This window comes from Nyctereutes procyonoides, unplaced genomic scaffold (assembly GCF_905146905.1).
Source record: "Nyctereutes procyonoides isolate TBG_1078 unplaced genomic scaffold, NYPRO_anot_genome, whole genome shotgun sequence".
Lineage (NCBI taxonomy): Eukaryota > Metazoa > Chordata > Mammalia > Carnivora > Canidae > Nyctereutes > Nyctereutes procyonoides.
Genome location: NW_026575033.1, coordinates 14,722,369 through 14,749,139, shown reverse-complemented (window position 1 = coordinate 14,749,139; position 26,771 = coordinate 14,722,369). Strand labels below are relative to the sequence as shown.

Here is a 26,771-nt window from a genome sequence, read left to right as displayed (position 1 = left end):
GAATGGGGAGATACAAAGCAAACTCTAGGGAATCATGGGTCATCAGAGCAGAGACACACAAGTGGAAATCACTGTGGCAGTGACCAGGTAGGGAAAATTGAACTGTAATGGAGACACGCTTTCAACCCCTCCAGTTATAGGTCCCTATATTTATAGTGTGATTTATTTCCAGGTGATTAACCAGGTTTTCATAATAAATATTGGAAAAATCCTCTCAGACTTGCAAGGGAAAAGAAAAATGAACTTGAAATATACCAGAGCAATCTGTTAACAAGACCTGCCTTCAGAAGAAACTAGTTTACCAATCCTAACCTGCTGAGGTATTATAAGAGCGTAACTGACCTAGAGAAGGGAAATATCCAACTACAGTCAACTACAGTCATCTTCTCCCACCAAAGGGGGTTGAAAAAATCCTGAGAAACACTTGTAAAGTTCAGGGTCTAAAGGCAAGGCTGATTAAAAGACTAATACCTGGGATCCCTGGGTGGTGCAGCGGTTTGGCGCCTGCCTTTGGCCCAGGGCGCGATCCTGGAGCCCCGGGATCGAATCCCATGTCAGGCTCCCGGTGCATGGAGCCTGCTTCTTCCTCTGCCTGTGTCTCTGCCTCTCTCTCTCTCTCTGTGACTATCATAAATAAATAAAAATTTTAAAAAAATAAAAAAAAAGACTAATACCTAATCACAGGGTTAAGGATGCTTTTTCTCCCTGACACCTCAGCACCACATTACTACAGGCCTATTTATAGCAATTCCTTTTACCAAGTACATAGTGTCTGGCTATCAAGAAAAATATTATGCTGAGCCCTATGCTAAAGGCTCTAATGGATAAAAGAGACACCATAAAAGAACAAATGGACAATGTAAAAGCAGAGAGATGGAATTCCTAAGAAAGAAACAAAGAGAAATGCTAGCAGTAAAAAATACAGTAAAAGAAATGAAGGCCGTGTTTGATGGGAGTACTAATAGACTAAATATGGCTGAGGAAAGAATCTATAAACCAGAATATATATCAGCAGAATCCTCAAAAACCCAAAACCAAAGAGAACAAAAACTGAAAGAAAAAAAAAAAAAAAGAATACCAAGGACTGGGACAACTACAAAATAATAGGAATACCAGAAGGAGAAGCTAGAAAGGAAAGAAAGGAATAGAAGAAATGTTAAATAAATTTATTTATAAATAAATAAATAAATAAATAAAACAAAAAACACAATGATTAAGAATCTCCCTCAAATTTTTGTCAGAAACCAAACCATAGATTCAGAAAGCTCAGAGAACACCAATCAAGATAAATGCCAAAATAAACTACCTAGGTATATCATTTTCAAATTACAGAAAATCAAACATAACAAAAAATTTCTAGAAGAAGCCAAAGGGAAAAAATACAGTATCATAGTGGAAATAAGAATTACATCTGATTTTCCTCAGAAACTATGCAACCAAGAAGAGAATGGAGGGAAAATTTTTAAGTGGTGAGAAAAGAAAAATCCCAACTTCAAGGTCTCTACCCTGAAAAATTATCCTTTAAAAGTGAAGGAGAAATAAAGATATTCTTAGACAACAATTGAGGAAATTTGCTGCTGGTAGACTGGCTTGAAAAAAAAAATTCTTAACAAAAATTCTTTAGAGAGAAGGAAAAAATATAGGTTAGAAACGTTGATCTAGGGACACCTGGGTGGCTAAGTGGTTGAGCATCTGCCTTTGACTCCGGGAATGATCCCGGAGTCCCAGGATCAAGACCCACATTGGCTCCCTACTGCTTGAAGCCTGCTTCTCCCTCTGCCTGTGTCTCTGCCTCTCTCTTGTGTCTCTCATGAATAAATAAAAAAAATTTTATTTTTTTTAATAAAAAAATTTTTAAAAGAAACTTTGATCTACATAAAGAAAGCAAGAGCACGAAAGAAAGAATAGTGAGGGTAAAATAAATTTTTTTCTATTTTAAATTGATCTAATACACAACAGTTTGTTCAAAATAATAACAGCACTGTATTCATTATATACATAATGAATGCTTATTCATTTTTGCATATATACATGCTTACGTATACTTACATATGAAATTAATGACAGCAAAAATACTAGGGACAAGAAGAAGGAATGATTATTTTGTTGTTATGAAGTACACACACTACACATGAAGTAGTATGCTGCTGACAGTAGACTTTAGTAGCAAATTCTATGGCAACCATTAAAAAGGTTAAAACAAGTATAACTGATACACTAAGAAAGGAGAGAAAGTGAAATTATATAAAATGCTTAAACTAAAAAAGGCAGAAAAAGTAGAAGACAAAAATAGGAACAAAGAACAAGACAACAAATACAAAATAGTAACAAATATGGTAGATATTAATCCAACTATATAAATAATCAATTTGAATGACAATGTCTAAATGCACCAATTCAAGACAGAAACTGTCAGAATGAAATGAAAATATAACCCACCTATATGTTGTCTATAAGAAACCCAGTTTAAATATAAAGACGTACAGATTAAAAGTAACTACAAAAAATATATACCATGCTAACAATAATCAAAAAAAGTAAAAGTACCTACATTAATTTCACACAGGGTAGTCTTCAAAGCAAAGTTATCAGATATTAAGAAGGGCATTATATAATGATAAAGGAGTCAATTTTGCAGGAAGACGTAACATTTTGTAGAGTGTATGTGCCTAAAAAGAGCAAACTATGTGAGGCAAATACTGTTAAAACTTCAAGGAAAAAACAGATGAATCTACTGTCACATTTGAAGACTTCAACACCCCTATCTCAGAAATAGACAAATACAGCAGACAGAAAATAAGTTAGGACATAGCTGAACTCAACAACACCAACAAATAACTGGAGATAATTGATATCTATACATGACTTCATCTGACAACAGATGAATACACATTTCTCTCAAGCTCACATGGAAATATAAGCTAGATCACATTCAGACCCAGAAACCACATCTTAGAAATCAATGCAACAAAAAGCTAGTTCATTGAAAAGACCAATAAAATATCATTAAGCCATTCTAAGAAAAAAGAGAAACGACACAAAATACTAATTTCAGAAATGAAAGAAGAGATGTAACTACAGATCCTATAGAATTTAAAGGATAAAAAGGAATACTAGAAATAATTCTATGCTCACAGATTTAATAACCTAGTGAAAAGAATGAGTTACTTAAAAGACAGAACCTGCTAAAGCTCACACAAAAAGAAACAGACATTCTGAACAGACCTATACCTATTAAAGAAACTGACTCAATAATTAACAATTTTCCAGAACAGAAAGCACCAGGCTCAAATGGGTTCACTAGTGAATTCTACCACACTTTATTTTTATTTTTTTTTCCTTTTTCCTGGCGTGTGTGCGTGTGTGTGTGTGTGTTTGCATGCCTGTGCATGCAACTACAAGTGTGTGAGCATGTGTGTGACTGTATATGTGCTTCTGTATGTTTGTATGTGAATTCGTGTGTGCGTGCAAGTTGTGTGTCTCCGTCCTTGTCTGGCCTCAGATGAATTACGGCTCTATCAAATGCACCGAACCCATCTGGTGTCTTTCCTGTCCTCCCGCAACCCTGTTCAGCTCTCAGCTGAGAACGCGGAACAGAGGCTTCGGATAGAGATTGCTCCGTGCCCTGTCGGGAGTCCACCTGTACACCGGCGGCGCCTGGCCCTGAAAGGGGGGCACCACACACCACCAGGAGTACTGGCTCAATCTTTGGCCTGGCCGACATACTCCGAAACAGATGCTCTCAAGGCCCTGCCAAAGCCGCCTAACGCAACTCCTACCACTTGGCTGCTGGCTGTCTGAGACGCCACCAAAGCCCAGCCATGTCATGGAGGACCACCAAGTAGAGGACTCCCACCCAAGGGAGAGCACACGTTTTCTAGGCCCTCAGCCCTCCGCCAGGCTCTCTGATCCCAAGGCCCTTGGGTGGAGATGGTGGTGTTGGTGGTGGTCTACCACACTTTAAATGGGAAGAAATTATATCAATTATCTACAATGTCTTTCAGAGGGTTGAAGCAGAGTAATTACTTCCTAACTCATTCTTTGAACATCACTCTAATATCAAAACCAGACAAAAACATTATAAGAAAACTACATACCACTATCTCCAATGAACACAAATGCAAAAAACCTCAACATAATATTAGCAAAACGCATCCAAAAACGTGTAAAAAAATTATACATCACAACCTAGTGGGATTTATCCACAGCATGTAAGGCTTGTTTAACATTCAAAAATCAATTAATATAATCCATCATATCAACAGGCTAAAAAAAGAAAAATGACATGCTCATATCAATAGATACATAAAAAGTATTTGACACAATTCAATAACCATTCATGGTAAAAACTCTTAGTAAACAAGGGGCTTTCTCAACTTTATAAAAACTATCTATAAAAAACTTACAGCTAGGGGCACCTGGCTGGCTCAGTTGATTAAGCATTGATCATGGGCTCAGGTCATGAACCAGGGGTCCTGGAATCAAGAACCGAGTCAAGTCAAGCTCCCCATTTAGCAGGGAACCTGCTTATCACTCTCCCTCTGCCCTTCTCCTTCCCCCCTGCTCATGCTCACTCTTCTCTCTCTCTCTCTCTCTCTCTCTCTCTCTCTCTCTCTCAACACTGGGGAGACTCTTAGTATTATAATCACTTTTCATTAGAAAATCTGGGCTTCTGAAAGTGAAGAGTCCAGCATATGGCAATAGTTCTTGTAAAAGTAAATAATATTTATTTTAGTTTTAGACTCTATGGTTATCATAAAATCAAAATGAATGAAGCATTTCTTTCTTACTTTCAAAAGGAACATAAAGACAGAAAAGTTAAATGAATGCTATTTTATGTGAAAAATAGCAATATTATGACAAGATTGAAATATCGAAGGAGAAAGGATATGGATATATAAAATAGAGGAAAATTAAGGTAATGAATTCACTAAAGGTGTGCTCATGGTTGCCGAGATTTCTGCAACAAATAATGTGCAGTTACCCCTTTGATGAAACAACTATCTTGAACTTTGGAAGGGCAGCAAAGGTAAGCAAAAGCCTTGTCTTTTACAGAGCAAAATTATCTGCTGTAAACTGAAATAACACAAAGCAATATAGCATTAAAAATGGATTTCACTACATTTAAAGGAAACTTTTTTGTAAGAATTATTGTAAAAAGCAATCACTCAATGTACAAAACACTTTAAAATAAACCATAAGACACCAGTTTATTTGAAAACTCAATGAATCCTAAGTCATAATTCTAGAATAAAACAAAATATCCATTCTTCTTGACAGCTGACAAATTTATTAAATTGCTAACTCCACGGAGTAAAGAGGACTTGCCTGACAAGAGGAAGCTATCTGAACATATTGTTTCCTTATGTTTCAGGTAGGATACTTAATGTATTTTATTTTTTACTTCTTAAAAACTACTTTTCACAGTAAATTCAATATAAATTCCATTTTAGTTTAATCTCACTAAATAAAATATTAATTGCTTTTTTCTCCTCTAATAGTAGTAATACATATATGTCAAATATACATCTTGTGTCTGTTTTACTTCAAATAATTTAGTAAAATAAAAAAGGTAAACTAGCAAATATATATATTAAGAATTGACACACATACACCCATTCTGAAAAAAATATAAAGGGATCTAATTCAATAGTTATATATTTAAAAATAAATACTTTTGGAAACCAAAATATTATATTCTACATATATTAATAATAACCTTCACAAGAGACACAATCATAAACAGATACTGATTTCACTTCTTTTGCCTACTGGAGTCAATCATGTACATTTTTTTGTTAGTTGGGTTAAAACAATGTAATAAAATTTTGACACTGTATGTATAATAGGTAACTTTTCCTGAACTTACAATCAGAAAACATGACTGGACAAAGGATTCTTAAGTCACTTCAAAATGTTAAGGGAAAATCTGCTTTGGTAAGCACTGAAATACTGAAATTTCCAGGCAATTTTGTTGGTTTACATATTACAGTAGTGCTAATCAGGACTTTACAATGAGATTTTTATTTAATGGAACCTGCTTCATTATTAAGGAGGTTATAAAATTCAAGATTTTATAATAAATCATTAGAATAACTGATGGGCAAAATATATTTTAAGAAAAAAAATCTTTGGGGCCCCTGGGAGGCTCAGTCGGTTAAGTGTCCGACTCCTGATTTAAGCTCAGATCACGATCTCAGGGTCCTAAGATCCAACCCTGTGTCAGGCTCCAAACTGGGCAGGAGCCTGCTTGGGATTCTTGTCTCCCTTGGCCTCTGCCATCCCTGTCCCTGTCGCTGTTCCTCTCTCTCTCTAAAAAAAAACAAATAAAACTTTTTAACAAATTAAAAAAAAAATCTCCATTTAAGTTCACTAAACTAATTGCTGAGTCACGAACATTTACATTATAAGAAGATTATTAATGATAGTCACTGATATAAATTCCTTATGGGATTCTCTAAATTTTTTATATCTCACATTCCATCGAGCATTCTACCAAACAACTTGTATCATAACTAAAAACAAAAAGAAGAGTTTTCTGAGAAAAATATTTATATACCTAAAAGAATTCATTTAAACTGCAACTTGAGATTGAATTTTGGTTTGTAAATTTTTTCAGAGTTAAAACAAAATTAAAAATAAATTTTAGTAATACAAAATTGTATCACATCTATAGGCTAATATTTACTGAAGAAAGAAAGAAAACACATTCAATGTCTACTATGTACCAGACACTATGGTAGATATTTTGCATATACTATCTAACTCACTTCACAGTCAGAAAAAGTTGGCATCATTAAAATCATTCCAAAGCTGGAAAAACTGATTCTCAGAGTTGTCCATAGTGGTTTTAGAGAGAGGGCTCTGAAGTCAGGCTTTCAGGATTAGGACCCTGGTTCTAGTCTACCACTTAAGTCTTATGGCTTGAGGAAATTACTCAGTTTTTCTCTCCCTCATCAGCAGGAAGTATTAGATGAAATAATACAGTTACAGAGACTGGCACATAGTGGTATTCAGTAAATGCCATGTACTACCACTACTACTATACACCTTCGAACATCCCCATTACCTAAGTTCAGACAGTATATAACAGAACATTGGTATGAGTCTTAATCTGTCTGACACAAAAAATGTCCAGCTCATTGCATCACACTGTCTCTAATGAGAATTTCTTGCTTAGTGTATTTTCAACTGTTTGATATATAAAAACCTAATTATATCTTGCACCAGAAAACATATTTTTTTTCAAAGCAAATTCTTCCCATATCATACAAGGAAGGTTTATTTTATATCACCTGAAGAATTTAATAACATATGTTCTGAAAAAAAGGAGGGTGGACCAAAGGAGAAAGATATGTATGTCATTCATAATTTATCTGATCATCCAAATCAAAGAAAAAGGAAATTTCTAATTTACTGAGTCATTCTGAGATACAAAATACAGAAAATATAATTATTTCAAGATCGGAGGTATACTTCTTGAAATAATTTATTCATCATTTGTTCATTCTTTTTAGTCATTAACTATTTATTAAATGTCTAATGAAAGGCAATTTGTTTAGTTCTTGCTCGCAATATTCACTGGACCAAGACTGATGAGTGCAATACAAAATAGTATTAGTTCCTGAGGAATGACAAAATATCCAAAAATCTTTGATCACCTGGCAGAATTGCTCAAGGTGATCACAGCGCTTGAGAATCATTATGAATGAATGAAATCACAATGGTAACTACATATTAGCCTGAGTTACCATTGTGATTACTTATCAAAAACAGGTAACATCCAAACTGTGTTGCCACAAGTTATTTATAACTCAGTTCGATAATATTTATCTACTCATTTTATTGCATTTTTTGTGCCATGATAAAAGCTAAAACTACACATTAAAGAAAGATGATAAAAAGTGTTATCCCTAGAGATTTAAGTACTAATGGGCAGCTACCCCAAATCCAAAAACCAGCTAAAGAAAAGACATCTTAAGCCCTTCCAGGCTTTCTTTGACTAGGTGTTGGCTTCAGAACTTGAGTTAACACATCCTCCATTTTAATCCACTATATCTAGAAAATGGGTAGTTCAAAACTAGTTTTCATCACTACAACTGAAGTTCAAAATATAAGCCCTAATTAACTACTTAAGTCTCTATTGTAAATACTATCACCTACAGAAAGAAGTTTAAATATAAGGTAATATATAAGCCCATATTATAACAATCGATTTCCAAGATTAATGATATATAATTTTTTAAATATAAAACCATAGTATTAGAGATACTCTTGTTGGTCATCCATCCCATTGTCATCATGATAACAAAAGCCAGCATGTACTGAGTCCTTACTATATTGATCTATGTATTTTACCATGGTTAAGCTAAATAATTCAATGTGCTACTATTACTGTAATTTTATAATGGTGGAATCTAAAGCACAAAATTGTTAACATATTCAAAAGTACACTAATAATACAGTAAAATTGAAATTTGACCCAAGTCTATCTAACTTAAAAGTCCACACATATAACAACCATAATACATAGCCTTCATGATAAAACAATGCCACACAAATTCTGCACAAAGCCTATTTTTATATGCTCCAGGAAATAAGATTGTTCCTTGAATAAATTATTTTAATACTAAGCCCCCTCTATAGAGTAAAAATCATCAAGATTTATAAGGATAGTGTAACAGTGCCACCACAGAAACAATAAAAAGTTTTATAAAAAAGGACTACAAGTGGAAGAAAGAACACGGAAACTAAATGCTTCAGCTTGAAACACAGAAGACAGAGAAATAACTGATTTTATAGCTTAGTTCAATTTCTCCAAAAATTAAAAATTAGATAATATTATAATTGTTGGCATATGGTTATTATGTAAACAGATTTTCAAAAAAAAGAATATAAGTAATTTTCTCTGGAAATTTAAAACTTCAAATAGAGTCTCATTTATCTAGAACAATTGAATAATAACTGAAAATAAGATGAGATATCCAAGGTCTCATTCATCTATATGAATTTATGATATAGCCAGAAAACAAGAAACCCTATTGACCCCTGCCCTACAGCTAAGAATCTAGGTTCTTCAAGTAGATGGAGAAGTTCCATTTAACTACTTGGTTTTAACATTTTAAAAGCCAAAAGACTACATCACTGAAGTACACACTTATCTGTGATGGCCCCCTTCAAATTTTAAATAACAAAAGACTGTATTACTAGTAGATACAACTGTCCATAAAAGACCCAGTCTCACACATTAAGGGCTTTGACACAATTACGGCAAAAGTATTAGATAAGAATTCAAAATAGCACATAACTGAATTGCAGGGTAGTTTGGAATTGGATATGTATTATTCTTAGCATCGTGATACTTATTTATATGTTTTCTATTGGATTTAAACTAAGAACATATATATCACTGCAAATTTGAAGTTATTTATTACAGAGAAAAATTTAGATGATATAGAACTAAAACAAAATGAAAATCAGAATGCTGACCTCTTACATTATCTTCTATATCCACGATGAAATAAATACAATTTAAATACCAAAATGTAAACATTAAAATGAGTTTTGAAGACAAGCAATGAAAAAAAAAAAAAAACCATGTGCCTTGGATGAATGGACCAGATAACCTGCTAAAATATGATTTTAGCACTAAGATTTTATAATGGCTATTCATGTAGGTATAAGTTATTATGATGGTTTTAATTAGAACATTTGCAAACTACATAACCTTTCTAATTTTTCTTCACAAAGCAACAAATTCCATTTCACGTTAAAATAATTATGGACAATATTAATTCATAAGGAATATTTAAATTACACATGGGAGTTTTCTATGGACTACCTCATCTCCAACTACTTTTCATAGATCTTACTAAGTTTTTAATTACTGATTACAATGTATATAGGTTTACTTTGATGATAAAGAGCAAAACATTTTGAATTTAAATCCAGAACTGAAATTTAAAGTTTTATCTTTCCACTAGGTTGATATGCCTCCCAATGAAATTATTTAAGATCTTATAGCAAAGTAGTATCACATTAGGGCAGGATGTCAAGATACCTTTTTACTTCAAGACTCCAACCTTTACATTGATATAAAAGAAAGCATGACCAATGGATTAGGAGCTGGCTGTTGTACATGTCATATTTATATTCATATTTAAACTGTACATAAAGATGGTCTCAATACAGGGATAATATTATTAGCAATTAAAATAGAATTTTGTTAATAGCTTATTTAATAATGTAAGAAAATCATGTTACATTTCAATGGACTTAAAATTTTTCCCATTTTTGCTTTATTCACTAGGTTTTCCAACAATTCAAAATTGGGTGACCCATGAAAAACTTCATGTATATGTGTATATACTAGTGAAGCGCTCCTATACTGCTTTTGGAGTAAAAATGAATGTTTACCTATATATTTTTCTCTTTAAATTCTCCAAACATAGCAATGTACACAGTAAAAAGATAAAAAGATAAAACTCACATTTAACTTATGTAAATGATTCTAAGATATAAAATTGTATCAGCATTTGATGCATGAGGTCTGTTTTAATAAAAACGAAGGAAGCTACAGATTTGTATGTGACATTGACCTAATGAGAAAATAACTAAATTTTTATATATACATGGATATCCCATGGGGTAGATTGCACTCTCATATATGAACTGTATGTAAAAGAGAGCTAATATAAATTAAAATTATGCTTGTCTTTGATAACAGAATTATAAAATACTAATATATAATATATAAACTATGTAACTGTTATCAACTACTGTTCTTCAGAATAAACCCTAGTAATTTTGTTTAAGCTGACAGGATTTCATGGATGATCCAAACCATAACCATTCCCAAAGGATAAGACTGGGACTAAATTTTTCCTCAATTTGTATAATAATCCCTATGCAACATCTGGTAAGAAGTTTTGATTTATTATCAAGGAAGTCATTCCTTAATGATTGTGTCAGGTTTTAATATAGTATAAATAGATATATGCCTTAGTCCTAAAGAAACTTTTATTAGTACTTCAGGGACAAAAACCAAATATTATAAAACATTTACACAGCATCAACTATACCAGGCATAATGTAAGTGTGTAAAAATTACAAGAAATTACACATTTAAAAAAAACTTACCAGACAGTTGTTTCCACTTGACTGTCATTGAGCTGCCTATTGTCCAGTTGGGCAAAGAGTGGAAAAAGCACTTGAATCCCTCCAATTGAATGAATTGCACTATGAATTGAATGTGTTACTATAGCTTTCACATCCTATGTTCAAAAACAAAAATGTTTATTAAATTCCTGAAGCATAAAGTTATCATTATTTCCTTGTTCCAAATAACTTTGTAAAAAATCTTAAAAAATAGACATCTTTAAAGCCCTCAATTATAAAATTTTTGATTCACATATAAAATAAAAACTTGATTATCTCTGTAAATCACTTTTATTTTTTTTTATTTTTTTTTATAAATTAATTTTTATTGGTGTTCAATTTACCAACATTGTAAATCACTTTTAAATTGGCATTTTAAATTGAGGTTTTTATACTGAAAATATGAAGCTATAAATCAAAAACAATTTAGAATAAGAAATACTATTAGCAGATTTAAAGTCATTCAAGTAATTTTTATATGGGGGTATAATAGTAGTACATTCTTAAAGCAAGGTATATTTTTGTATCTAACAACTATCTGTTGAGCTAGTCAACTGGTTTTATTTCAAAGGATATAGAACAGATAAGATAACAGAGCTGTCAGAATCCTTACTAAGGAGACTAGTCCAGGGTAAAGTATACTGCCAAAAAATAAAAATAAAAAAATAAGGGAGAAGGCAAAAATGTCACAGTACTAGAAAACAAAAAAAGAACTAGCAACTATAGAGCTATAGATTAGCTATGTTTAATGTTAATGCTCAATGAGAATATAAAACTAAGCTACTAATCACCTACCTGGAGCATTAGAGCATGTGGGGAATGCACAAAAATTGATGCATTTTCCTTTGGTGAGGATTCCAAGCACAGCTGAGCATCAGTGGCCTTAGCGTTATATGTAAATGCAATACTACTTGCAAGTTTCCCATCATACAGCACCTGTTTATGATGTTCTGCCAAATGAATGTCACTCTCAGATTTAAATTTGAAGGTACTCTGAAAAAATAAAACTAAATTAAATACTCATTTAAAGACAACCTAATAAAACTCTCAAGTCTTAAAGCATAGAAATATTTAAGGTAATAAACAATTTGTTTTGACCCTTTCAAGTGTCAGGCATTAGTCAATGGTATTACATTACTTTGTTTTCTCACTTCAGTTCTGTGAGTTAAAATTTTACTTATCATGTTAATAAACACACTTGGATCTTCATATCTTTGTTTTTATTGCATTTTGGATTATTTATAAAATATTTTATTAGAAAAAAATATAAAGCCAGATGTTATTAAATTTCTGGTAAAAAGATTTTGATTTAATGCCTAGGAACATTAATTTTTCTTGTTTAGACATTCAAAAGTATTTACATAAGTAAACAGTGCCTGGTACATTAATTACTTATATAGAAAAATGATCATCATTTAAGACTATGAAAAATATTTTTATGCAAAAAGATTTATGTCTCTACCATAAAAAGTATATCAACATATTGAGTAACAATACTATCCACAAAAGTATCAGAAAGTCATATTAAATCCAAAAGAAAAGTTCATTAAAACATGTCACCCTTTTATACAGAGAAATAACAAAGATGTAGTAGCTGTAATAAGAAAGATATTGTTAGAAATGGTTGAAACTTCTGATAAAGAGAAATAATATTTAACTTTTGCAACAATCACATGATATTATTATTATTATTTTCAGTTTATAACTATGCAAACCAAATGTTAATGAAATTAAGATCTGGAAGGGATAATGCGAGGACATAATGCCCTGTCTTTTGCTCAGAGTATTAATGTATTAATGGTGAAGCAATCTGGATTGTAATTCAGGCTCTACCTCTAATTATCTCTAGGCCTTTATTTAGTGTCAGAGAAATCATTTAACTAATGTGGCTCCTTTTCCTTACTCTGATGTTACAGTAAGATTAAATCAAATGTTCCAAACTCAGATTTTTACAGAAGGCAAATAGATATACGTATAAATTAAGCAGGCCTCATGGAGATTTCATAAGACTAGATAGTGCATGTCCTGTCTCAACGTATCCCTTACTGTTCTGCTCAAGTCAATTAATGCACCATGTTGCCAGTTCTTCAATACTTTCCAAAGAAACATGAATTTGGGACTTCCTTTAAAAACATCACAGAATTTGTAATTTAATGTAAATATTTAAAAACACTTTTCAGACCAAACATGGCAGGCCAAATTTAGCCCATTTTCTGCTTTTAAACTAGTATCCAGAGAGCCTTCCTTCCTTGAACCTGGACACAAACCATTGATCGGCCATGTATCAAATACAAGAGCAAAATGAATAAATGAAAATTTTTATTTATGTGACTATGGATGCCACTTTCTGTCTTCCAAATGTAAGCACATTTACATATTTTAATGTAAGAAAAAAGCTAACAAAATTACAGTACTTTGGATCAGATCTTGCTTCCTCTTCTCAATTAAATGGAATGTAGAACTTTATCTACCACCTCAGATTTTCAAAATTTTTGAGTTTATATAACTAAAAAATTCACACTGTCCAATCGTGAGGTAACAGTTGGGCTTAAAACATGTTCTAATTTAAAAATAAAGATTATATTTCAGTCGCTCTTGCACTAGAAAATAGATGACAATTACAATAAAAAAGAAATTTTTAAAAAGTTATATCTGAATGAAATTATGAGTTAACTATACTAGGTAGCAATATTAGCAACATAAAACTAATTTGCCTTCATTAGTTGCCTTGGTGTTATAAAATAAACATTTTAGTATGTATTTCAGTAGGATTATACATGTTCAGAATGTTTAATATTTATTTTCTAATCCAATCATTTTAAAATAAAATTTGACAAATATACTAGATTTTTTACTTATATTGCAAAGCACTGATCAAAAGTAGATTTAATTACTTTAGAGGAATAAAATATATGAGTTAGTTTATAGAAATAAAAGTATTTAATTGAGGGAGTATGGGAGAAGAGTATATATGACATTACACTGGAAAAGCAGACCAAATAAGGAAGAGGGGAGTCAAGGAGTTGGATGACCCAAGAGCAAGCTGGAGTTGAATCAAGTAGAGTAGTGGCGCTTCCTTATGTTAATGATATTATATGTAGGAAAGCAATGTGTAAATGATGGGAACAGCAACTGGAGAAAGAGGAACATATGCTCTAGCTAGTAGAGCTACCTTTTATTCAGGGTTTTTTTTTTTCTTTTTAATTTGACAAAAACAAAGGCAACAAAAGCAAAAACAAACCAGCAAGACTACATCAAACTAAACAATTTCCACACAGCAAAGCAAACCACCAACAAAATGATAAAGCAAGCTATCAAATAGAAAATATCTGCAAATCATATACCTGGCAAGGGGTTACTATCCAAAATATATAAAGAACTCAACAACTCAACAACAAAAAAAATGCTTAAAAAAATGGGCAGAGAAACTGAATAGATATTTTTCAAAAAAAAGACATACAGATGGCCAACTGGCACATGAAAAAATGCTCAGTATCATGAATTAGGGAAATGTAAATCAAAACCACAATGAGCTACCACTACACACCTGTTAGAATGGCTATTTCCAAAAAAGACAATATATAACAAGTGTTGTCAGACATGTGGAGGAAAGATAATCTTTTTGTACTGTTAATGGGAATAGAAACGCAGCAACTATGGAAAACAGTATGACATGTTCCCAAAAACTTAAATACAGGGGCACCTGATGGCTCAGTGGGATGAGAGTCTGACTCTTGATTTTGGTTCAAGTCATGGTCTCAGGGTCTGGAATTAAGCCCCACACTGGGCTCCATGCTCAGCATAGAGTCTGCTTAGGATTCTTTCCCTCTCTCTTACCCTATGTCCTTCCCCCACTCATGCATAAGCACACTCTCTCTCAAATAAATTTTTGAAAACTTGAAAAAATTATGTAAAAACCTTAAAACTAGAACCATATGATCTACCAATTCCACTTCTAGATATTTATCCCCAAAACCATCAAGATTTCCTTGAAAAGATATATATACCCCCTATGTTCACTGCTGCGTTATTTACAACAGCTAAGACATGGAAGCAACCTAAGTGTCCATAGATGTAGAAATGGATAAAGAAAATGTGATACACATATATGTATACAATGGGATGTTATTCAGCCATAAAAAAGAATGAAATCATGCCACTTGCAACAACATACAGACCTTGAGGGCATTATGCTAGGTGAAGTAACTCAGAGAAAAATACTATATGAGCTTACATATATGTTGAACCTTAAACACAGAAATAATGGTCAGAGGTGGAGGGTGGGGGTAGATAAAATGGGTGAACGTGGTCAATGAGTATAAACTTCTATTTATAAGATGAATAAATTCAGAAAATACAATATACAAAATGTTGATTATAGTTAATAATACTTTATATTTGGAAATTGCTAAGAGAGTAGATTTAAAAGTTCTCAGTACAACACTAAAAATTATGGCTATGTGAGGTGATGGATGTGTCAATTAACCTTATGGTGGTAATCATTTCACAATATATACATATATCAAATCATATGTTGTATGTTTTAAACTAATATATGTTATGTGTCAATTACATCTCAGGAAAACTTGAAAATAAAGCTTTGAAATTTAAAAAAGTAAAATACTGTATTGTTAGTTTTATATAGTGCAATAAATAGTTAACAACATTAGGTTCAAAATGACTTAGACTTAAGTCTGAATCCCAGCTCTATCACTGACTAGATGTGTATCCACCCACAAGTTATTTACCTCTCCTATGCTATAGATCTAACAATAAAATAGTAAGCAGAGCACTTTGAACAATACATGGACCTTTAAAAGCAACTGAAAATGGTAACTGTTATTACTGTGTCCTTTTCTACTAAGTATTATACAAATATTTCTCTATCTTCAATATTTTTTCATAAATATCACTCATAAAACATTTACCATAAATTTTATATAATGGTATATTGCACTTAAGACAGTGAACATTCAGATATCTGTAACATAGTTGGTTAATGAGGCAAAGCCTCAATGAGTAGAACCCTAATAACCCAAACAGGAATTACTTAGCGTAAATATGAGAAAATGTTCCAGAACACTACTAAACTCAACTAAATTAAATTTATCTAATTGCTACAAGAGGAGAGATTTGTTATTTTCTAATACTAATATCTAAACACTTCACCAATATCAAGAATATAGCCATTTTCCATTGAAATTATCTAAGAATGACATACATATGGCAATACTTATTGTTCTTCTCAGTATCATTATGTGACAAGAGTTACTGATTTTAATAGGTAATAATATTGCAACATTCCATGAATTATATTTCCTGATATATAAGAGAGCATTGCTACCTGTACTGTGTAGAATTTTCACTTCAAAATGAATAATCCATCTGACTTCATCAAAATTAATTCACTCTAATATCTACATTTCCAAACTTCTCTAGGAAAATACATAAATAGCATCAATCCATTCTCCTGCTACAGTTTTTTTTTTAATAATTCCAAATGACTGGAAAATCAAAATTCACTATTTTGATATTCAAAAGTCTTCAAAAACTTGGTTTCAGCCTATCATTATCATCTTCACATTCAACCATAAACTACTCAGCCTACTCTGTATTCTACTATGAAGCTACAACTGATGTGGATTAATCCATAGACGCATCCTACTCTCCCTTGTTTCTATCCCTGTAATCATGCCCTCTCACATTCTATCATCATGTCCTGTAAATCCTCTGAAATTAATGTATTTTTCAAGAACCTTAAAAAATTTCTTATTCGATGAAGAGTTCCTAAAGTTTTGTAGCTGAAATTAATCATTTTTCCACAAAATTTTAGTAGTATTTGCATTATATTTCCTTTCTGATATACATACTGACTTTTAAGTATAAACATTTACGTCTATAATTATTCTCATAAAGAGTGCGTAAGTTTGATCATTTTTAATCTTTACAGCTTAGAACACTTCCTTGAATATAATAAATATTTGATATACCTTATGAACAAGCTTAATGAAAACAATATAGTCACAAACATGCCAACAAATGACATACGAATCAACACAGAAAATTCTGATACATAAAGTCAGTACTTCAACACAGTGGATAATTGTTCACCCAATCAAATCTTTTTAAAGATTTATCTATTTGGGATCCCTGGGTGGCGCAGCGGTTTGGCACCTGCCTTTGGCCCAGGGCCCGATCCTGGAGACCCGGGATCGAATCCCACATCGGGCTCCCGGTGCATGGAGCCTGCTTCTCCCTCTGCCTGTGTCTCTGCCTCTCTCTCTCTCTCTCTCTCTTTCTCTCTCTCTCTCTCTCTGACTATCATAAATAAATAAATAAATAAATAAATAAATAAATAAATAAATAAATAAATAAATAAATGAATGAATGAATAAATTTAAAAAAAAGATTTATCTATTTGAGAGAGCATGCGGGCATAAGCTGGGTCAGGGACAAAGGGAGAGAGAGAATCAGACTCCTCACTGAGCACAGAGCCTGAGACATGAGGTTTGATCCATGACCCTGAAATCATGACCTGAACTGAAGTAAGACACTTAACCGCTTGAGCCACCTAGGCATCCTCACCCAATCAAATCTTTAAAAATTATGATAATGGCATGTATAAAATTAGCACAAGTACCAAGTATCAGCACTATAATAACTACAATATTTCAAATATTAAATAAAAGAAATGTATCACTGATATCAACCAATATCCAAAAGAAATATTTAACATAAGGATACTGAGAAACAGCTTATATCAAATTAAGCTGGCAAATCATCTGCCAATATCAATTTTGTGTAATTCATTCTCCTATATGAATAAATTTTTAACATGCATGCAGTTGCACAGAATGGATACTTTGATAGGCTAGAAATTTTAAAAATTAAACTGCGAAAGCAATCATTATAATATCATAAAAGATACACTTTGTAGAAATGATTTGGTTGGATACATGTATAAATAATTATAATCTAGTAATTCTATCTAGTAGAGTAAAACTCCAAAATTTCTATACCACTATTGCCATTCATTTGTATGAATGGCACTTCATCCTAAGCACTTAAGGATGTGGACATAAACTTTTTCTCACTGGACTAACACTCCATAGTCTCAAACAACTACGTAACCTCTACTACCTCTCTTCTAACATCTGCTTTCTGCTAGAGTTTATGAAGCCTCCAACTATAAAGAATGCACAGGAAACTATCAGGAAGACTTTTGTCCCTACCCCAACAGCTTGCTCCTGTTTCTGCACCCTGTTCCACATATTCTAGATATTTCAGCTGTTCTGAATTCTGATTTCAACCTCCTTAACTCAGCTGCCTCCAGAGCTGGAATATGTGGAAATATTTTTATAAGCCCTAGCCAGATATCAAGAATAAATGCCAAGCTCATCTTAAATATATTCCTACTCTCAAGGATATCAGACCTGTGGTATGTGTATTGACAAAAGTTAAAAACCAGATGTTTTGTAATTTTGCCCATTTTTATAGTTCTATACAGTATTATGGCACATTCAGTACCAGTTACTCCAGAATGGACAAAATCAGAAATCTGGTTGAATATTTTCTGAAATTAATTAAGACAACACTTACTTCTGGTCTTTTTTATTTTAGCCATTCTGACTAAACGTATAAAGTGATATCTAATTGTGGTTTTTCTTTGCATTTCCCGGATGATTAGTGATGTGTCTGTTTTCATGTGTCTGTTGGCTATCTGTACGTCGTCTTTGAAAAAATATTCATGTGCTCTGCTCATTTTTCAATTGGATTGTCTTTTTGGTGTTGAGTTACATGAGTTCTTCATATATTTTGGATATTAACGTCTTATCAGATATGTCATTTGTGAAATTCTTCTCTCATTCAATAGAGTGCCTTTTCATTTTGTTGGTGATTTTCTTCACTGTGCAAAAACTTTCCATTTTGATGTAGTCCTAATAGTTTATTTTTGCTTTCATTTCCCTTGCCTTAGGAGATATCTAGAAAAATGTTGCTAAGGCCAGTGTCTGAGAAAATATTGCAAGTGTTCTCTTCAGGTATTTTTATGGATTTCAGGTCTCACATTTAGGTCTTTATTCCATTTTGAGTTTATATTCAGCCACTGTAGAAAACAGTATGGAGGGTCCTCAAAAAATTAAAAATAGAAATATCCCATGATCCAATAATTCCACTACTGAGTATCTACCCAAAGAAAATGAAAACACGTATTTTCCCTACCAAAATAAACAACTCACTTATTCCTTATGAATTTCAAAGTAATCTTAGAAGCTTCTTACAATTTCAAAGCCTAGCTGAACTGGTTTTTAAAGCTATCTTTTCTCTATGAAACACTTCTCAGTTCCTACAATCAGAATCCTTTTCCATGATCCCAGTGGACTTACTGTTCTCAGAGAACATGGTATAAATTCAATCAACTTCATTTTTTAGCTTTTTGTATGTTTTTCTCCTTACTTGGTTATAAGTTCCTTAAAGGTAATTTATAGCTTTGCATGCTCCATAATGCCTGTGATAGTGTTCCATGCATAGAAATGCCTTAACAAATATTCTCTGAATTTTAAATTTGTTTGAGGAAATTCACCCAAACAGAATCATTTCAGGTTTTCCTCTAGTCATTTTAAAGCTACTTTTTATTGACTTTTCCTTATTCAGGGGAAATTCAGAATTTAGAATAAAATTATCCATTCCGCTTTTTAATATTTTGGCATTTTTATTTTTAAATCTTTTTTTGACAGTATACACCCACTTTATATTTAATTACGTACTTTAAGATTAAAAATATACTACCTTATTTCTTCCTTGATTTTGGTCTTCTTTTTGTATTCATTTCAATCTTAAAACCTTTGCTTTCTATTGCCAAAACCTACCACTCTTCAGTTTTTATTTCTTTAAATATCTGTTTGTTTCTTTTTTGGCTCTCTTTTGCTTCTTTTTTCTTTTTTAAGCCCTTTCCTTGTTACATATATAAAAAAGTTGGTTGCTTTGAGAAATACATCATCCATTAAGCATGAATATGAAATCACCAATGTTCTTTACCACACATTTAACTTAGAAAAAAAAAAGTATTTTTTTGGGCTGAAAAGTCTTATACCAATAATTATAATATAATTCATTCTTATAATCTTCAATGAATTTAAGTGAAAAGTACTAGAAAACACTGAAGATATCACTCTGGCTCATGGTTACTATTCTTTTAAAACATGTCAAAAACAGTTCATTAATTCTTATCTTTTTTTTCATATGTCTGTCATGCTTAAGAACTCTGCATCCTAAAAATGATGTATTGTTAAATACTATAATTAGCTTTTCCATGTTGGCATTTTAACAATTCTGAAATGTATGTACATTCTATTGTCTTTACTTTCATTTTATTCATATTGCTTACAATGAAATAAATAATGTTTAATATATTCTCTGGAAAGCTATAAAACAGTTTTGTGAAATATAATGTAATAAGTCTAATAAAACCTATTCTTATTTGAGGAAAAAATAAAAACTGGAATTAAGTTTTTCGGTCCACAATGCAAATATCACATTTCCTACTTTGGTTGTTAGGAGCAAGACACCCTCATATCATAATTAATTAAATATATCATTTTTAGTTTTTTAAAAAATTATGATGCAATTTAAGTGATTATAAAGAATCCATTATTAAAATATGATAATTTTCTTATATTTATTCCACTTTTGGTATTTAGGTTACTTCCAACACTTCAAAATTATATATTAAGATATGATAAGCATGCTTACACATAAATATCAATAGTCACTAAATCATTCCTTGAGAGATTTTCAGAAGCAGAATTTTTATATAAAATGGTATGAGTAAGATGGGGATGGGGATGAAAATGAGCAGTGACTGCCAATAGGCATGTGGAGTGATAGAAATGTTCTAAACTTGGATTGTGGTGATATCTGCACAACTCTGTAAGTTACTTAAAATAATTAACTTGTACACTTAAAAGGAGTGAATTGTATGATATGTAAATTGCATTTCAATAAAGTTGTTATAAGTTTTTAAGAGAAAAAGAGTAGGGACATTTCCCAACCAGACAATGAAAGAAATGGAACTAGACAGGAAAATATAACCCATACATATGGAAAAAAGCAGGCAACAGAAACTGCTAGTGAGAGCAAACAGTTGTCAGATTTAACAGAAAAAGACTCCAAATTAGCCATTAAAAATACAATCAAAGAACTAAAAGGAAACCATAGACAAGTAAATGCAGGTATGATGACAATGTCATATTAAATAGAGAATAAGGGGGGCCTGGGGGGCGCGGTCAGTTATGTGCCTGACTCCTGGGGTTTTGGCTCCGCTCTGCTCAGGGTGTTAGAGTCATGAAATGGAGACCTATGTGGGGCTCCCTGCTTAGCACAAAGTCTACCTAGGTTTCTCTATCCCTTTTCCTGTGCCCTTGCACTCTCTCTCTCACTAAAATAAGTAAACAAATCTTTTGAAAAAATTATTACATAGAGAATACCAATAACAAGAGAAATACTATAAAAACAATCCAAATGGAAATTCTGGAGTTGAAAAGTGTAACTGAATTGAGAAATTTTCTACAGGTACTCAACAAAAGATCTGAACAAGTAAAAGACAGAATTAGCAAATATAAAAATAAATTAATAGGGATTATGTAATCCAAAAACCAGAAAGAAAAAAGAGTAAGGAAAAATTATTAGAGCCTCAGAGAAATGTCGGAAACAACTAGGTATACCAACATATGCAAAATGGGAATAGCAGAGGCAGAGAAGAGAAAAAAATACCCAAAAACTTGAGGAACTGAAAACTTCCCCACATTTTAGAAAGCACTAAAATGCACATTCAGGAAGCCCATGAACTCAAAGAAAAATAAAAGCAAAGAAACCTACAAGCAGAAAAATCATAGTAAAAATGCTGATAGCCAAAGACAAGGAGACAATCTTAAAAGTAGCATGAGAAAATTAACTCTTCACCTAGAAAAGAATACCAATAAGATCAAGAGTTGACTTCTCATCTGAAAAAAGAGGCCAGAACATAATGAAATAAAACATTCAAAGTGCAAAAGAAGAAACTTTCAACCAAGAATTTATATCCAACAAACTGATATACATTAAAAAAAATGGAGATAATTTACTGCTATTTGACTCAACCTACAAGTTATAATGGAATCCTTCAAACAAAAAGAAATCCCAAAAATAATTTTAATACATATGCACACAAAGGGACAAATATTAAAGATAAAGTCAATTTAACATATATGATCTGGTCTCTGAAAAAACCAAAGCAAAGAAACAGAATACTAAACAGTATGAGAAAAATACACTATATTCTCGATATAGAAGAAAACAGATCCAGATTTAACCTAGCGAAGGTCAAGTTAAAACACAGCAAGTCCTCAATTTCACACTAATAGAAACTAAGGATTCTTAAAATAATGGCTGATTCCAGGACTGAAACAACAAAATGTTCAGGATGAGTCATCTGAAATAGCAAGTTATCAAAGACTACAGGGTTCGATCAAAGGACTAAGGAACCATCTAGAATAGACATTCATCACTCAAAGTTGGGACAATTTTAATATCAAAAAGGATAATAACTGCTACAATTAAACACTTCAAATACATTTAAATTCATGAGTTTATAATGAAATTTTAAAAACAATAATTAAAGATCTTTGAATAATGAAATGGCATTAGGTTATACATTTCCCCTCATGACTATTATTAGGAAGCATTATTAGACTGAGTCAAAGTAGAAACTTGCTAGTACATAAAAATGTTCATTAACTGGATAAAAAACTTGTAGGAATTACCCATTTTATTTTAAGAGCAGTGACTAAAAATTACCTGAAGTGGATAATAAAATAATTCTGAAGACATTATATGGGCCAGGCCAAGAGGCAGACAAGAACACTGGAAATGTAGAATACTTGTCTTACCACTCATCGAAATTCTAATACTTTAAATATAGCATAGCTTTAAAGTAATACACCTGATATTTTTTTAAACTTTATTGATTTGAAAGAGACAGTGAGAGGGAGAGGGAGAGGGAGAAGAAGAGGGAGAGGGGAAGAGGGGGGAGAGAGAGAGAGAGAGAGAGAGAGAGAGAGAGAGAGAGAACACAAGCAAGAGGAGGGAGAAAAGGGACAGACTTCCCACTGAGCCAGCCACTCAGGAACCCCCATACACCTGATATTTTTTAAACTCTTTATTTATTTGAGAGAGAGAGAGAACACAAGAGAAACAGAGAGAGAGTACGAGCGGGGAGGGGGTAGCAGAGGAGTGGAGGGAAAGGAACAAGCAGACTCTCTGCTGAGCAGGGAGCTGAGTACAGGGCTCGATGCCAGGACCCTGGATCATGACCTGAGCCAAAGGCAGACGCTTAAGTAACTGAGCCACTCAAGCACCCCACACCTGATATTTTAAAGCAAATAAAGCTAAACAAATATGATCATAAGTGATATGTTTTCCAAAAGAATCACCTTAGAAATACTTACAAATAATAGAGGTCTATTACTCAAAACATTCCTTTATGTATAGGATTTTTCAAACAAGATATTCACAATCTACAGAATTTTTAAAGACCTTTAACAGGTGCTTGCAGTTCGTTGACTTTTTTGAGAAAAATTAAACTGTAAACATTAGTACAAATTAAAAACGAGGTTCTTAAAAATCTCAACTTTTCCAGATATGGGACAATTTAAAAAACTTTACGAGTGTATTGAGGAAACCCAGGCTTAAAAAAAACTGTTTGCCATTTTCAAAAAAAGAGACATCTTAGGTAAAGATAATAAAAACTCCAGTCTGCAGAGAAAATGCAGAAAGTTTTAATTATCTGGTCAATGGACAAGAAGCAAGTACTTGAAGTCTTCAACTCCAACCTTCTGTTATTTATTTATTTATTACAGAAAGTTCATATTCACTTCCTCATATTGGATGACAAAACCAATGGTGAGATGATGGCAGAAATAGTAATCCTGTATTTACTCAGCCCCATCCTGCACAGCCTTAGAAGAAGACTAATTCTCCACTGGTGGACCAGCAGCTATGTCTCTTTGCCTTCTTGTTTCTTACGGTTTTCTGGCCTTCTAGGCTGTAGCAATTGAAGTTGCAGCAGTACGCTGTAGAGGTGGCTCCTGACTTTGGGTCTCATCTCCTTGATTTTCCTTACTTCTTTTCACATCCTGTTTAGGATGTCCTTGGCAAGGAGGGCCCCTGTGAAATGGTCATTTATAACCCAAAAGCATATTCTGTCTCACTGGTCTACTTGCTCTCCTGCACCCTGGCTATCAGCACCTTCCATCACTTCTCCCCACACAGGAAGGTGAGAATACTGCAGTCAACATCCATAGGGTCTCCACATGTAGTAAAGTGGGCACTGCAGCCTGTGTTAGGGCCTGCCCTTCAGGAGCTCTTGGCTATCCTGCATTCTTTTCCCCATTTTCACTATTCTGGAAATTCTACTGGTAATTTCATAGAGGATTCTTGCCATGTGGATAGTATCAATAATTTAACAGGTTACACAATCTTCTGCTGCACATGTGCTGCTTGCACTGGAAATCTCAACATTTGCTGCCTCTGCACCCTTTCTGTCCTTTGATAACAAACTCAATAGCCTCTCCATCTTCTACACTGCAAAGGTACTTCCTGGGGTTATTCTTTATGGTAGCTTGACGTACAAATGCATATTCCTTAGTGTCATTTCTTTTGATTAAACCATATGTTTCTTACACTGAACCATTTTACCATTCCCAAAATATTCCTTGTGATGAACTTGACCTTCACGCACTGCCAATATGAGGCCACCCTGGCTGCTGCTCGTGGCAAGGCTAGGTCTTGGCTTCACTGCTAAAGGTTGCAATGATGGTGAATGGGACAAGCAACAGCAGCTGTGGTTCCTGGTAAGCATGAGAAGGTGGACATGAGAGCTACTTGAGGCTCTCTGGGATCAGCTCTCCACTTTCATTATCAATCGAACTCTATAGCATTTTAAATTATGTTTTTGAAGACAAACCATCATCCTCAAGGGATGGATTTAATTTTTGTAGAAAGAAAAACAACCTAAAGCCATATGAATTAATAGGTGTCACAAAACCATTAATTATCAAAAATATAACAGCTCTAAAGTAAGAAGAACTGTTTTCTTGTGTCACTTAAAAATTGACCCTTTAAAAGCAATTGCAAAAGAACTGCAACTAACTAGAAAAATAGTAGCATACTTGGAGTATGTTCATGTCATCCAAAGGACTTAAATGAAAAATCACTCAAAGTATGACAGTTTAGGGGCATCTGGGTAGCTCAGTCATTTAATTAAGCATCTGCCTTCAACTCAGGTTGAAGATCCCAGAGTCCTGGGATCAAGCCTTATATAAGGTCCCCTGCTCAGTGAGGAGTTTGCTTCTCCCTCTGTCCCTCGTCCTGCTAATGGTTGTGCTTGCTCACTCTCTCTCTCAAATAAAAAAAAATTTTTAAGTGTGACAGTTTAAAAATAAAGCTTCACTATTTTGCAGAGAAAGTTCACATAACTATATTCATATGCACATAAATACATACTACTCAGAGGTTTTTCGTCCTTAAAATTTTTATTTATAAACATACTGAAACATAAATAAATACATAACAGTAAAAGCAAATAATCAGGAAACCAGAAAAAAAAAACAATTACATATAAACAGTTCTTCAAAAGGACAAAATGATGGAAAGGGAATTATGAAATATTACAAAGGCAGAGATAAAGTCTTGGTATGCAATGTACTAGAATGATACAAGCAAAACTAAACAACTACACTTTCAAACATAAATTAATGTTTCTCTTTCGATTCTGAAAAAATACTATTTTCATTAAATGAAAGATTTTTCCCCATTTTAACTAATTGTAAAGTGTGATGATCACGATTACCCATGATCTCCATGCTGTTAAGTCCATTAGCCATTTCTTAGTCCTGAATCTACTCAACCTCTTAGCAGCATTTGACATTTAATCACCTCCTCTTCCTTTAAAAATGTACAGGATACCATACTCTCCTCTTACCCCTTGCTCTTTTTCTAATTTTTCCCTTGCTGGGTTCTTTTCATCTCCACAACCTGCAAATATTGGCTTTTCCAAGGACTCATTACTCAGTCATCTTTTATCTCTGAACTCACTTCATTGTTATCTAAAACCAGTCTCACAGCTTTAAATCCTGTCTATATTCTACCAATGCTAAATTTCCATCTCCAGCCCAGACTTCTCCCCTAGACTCCATGGCTTTATCGCTTCTCCATTTAGATGTCTAATCAGCATCTCAAACATCAAATGTCCAAAAGCAAACACTTAACCTTCCTCCCCAAAATTTAGTTATTTCCAAATCTTTTCTATTTCTAAATAAAAAGCCCATCAATACAGTTGTTCACTGGATCACCTTTGAATCTTCTCTTGCACTTTTAGTCCACATCCATAGGGACAAAAAATCCTACTGGCTTTACCTCCAAAATATAACCAAAAGATGACCTCTTAAGAGTATTATTTTAGGTATGCCTTATCAAAAATCCAACCAAATTTCATTACTTTCTACTGCTATCAGCTTTATCTAAACTCCCTCTATCCTACTCACAGAAACACAATGACTATTCATTAATCTTTCAAGTAA

The 26,771-nt window shown here is 32.9% G+C and overlaps 1 protein-coding gene across 2 annotated transcripts in view; it reads right to left on the bottom strand.

Annotated features, from left to right (window-relative positions):
* Positions 1-26,771, bottom strand: part of NBEA (neurobeachin) — a 672,481-nt gene that overhangs the window by 538,295 nt on the left and 107,415 nt on the right. For both annotated transcript variants that reach the window (XM_055317362.1, XM_055317363.1), the window contains exons 9-10: positions 11,953-12,150; positions 11,140-11,273 (exon numbers count right to left, since the gene is read on the bottom strand). In XM_055317362.1, the coding sequence (XP_055173337.1) occupies positions 11,140-11,273; positions 11,953-12,150 (332 nt within the window). The remainder of the gene's footprint in view (positions 1-11,139; positions 11,274-11,952; positions 12,151-26,771) is intronic.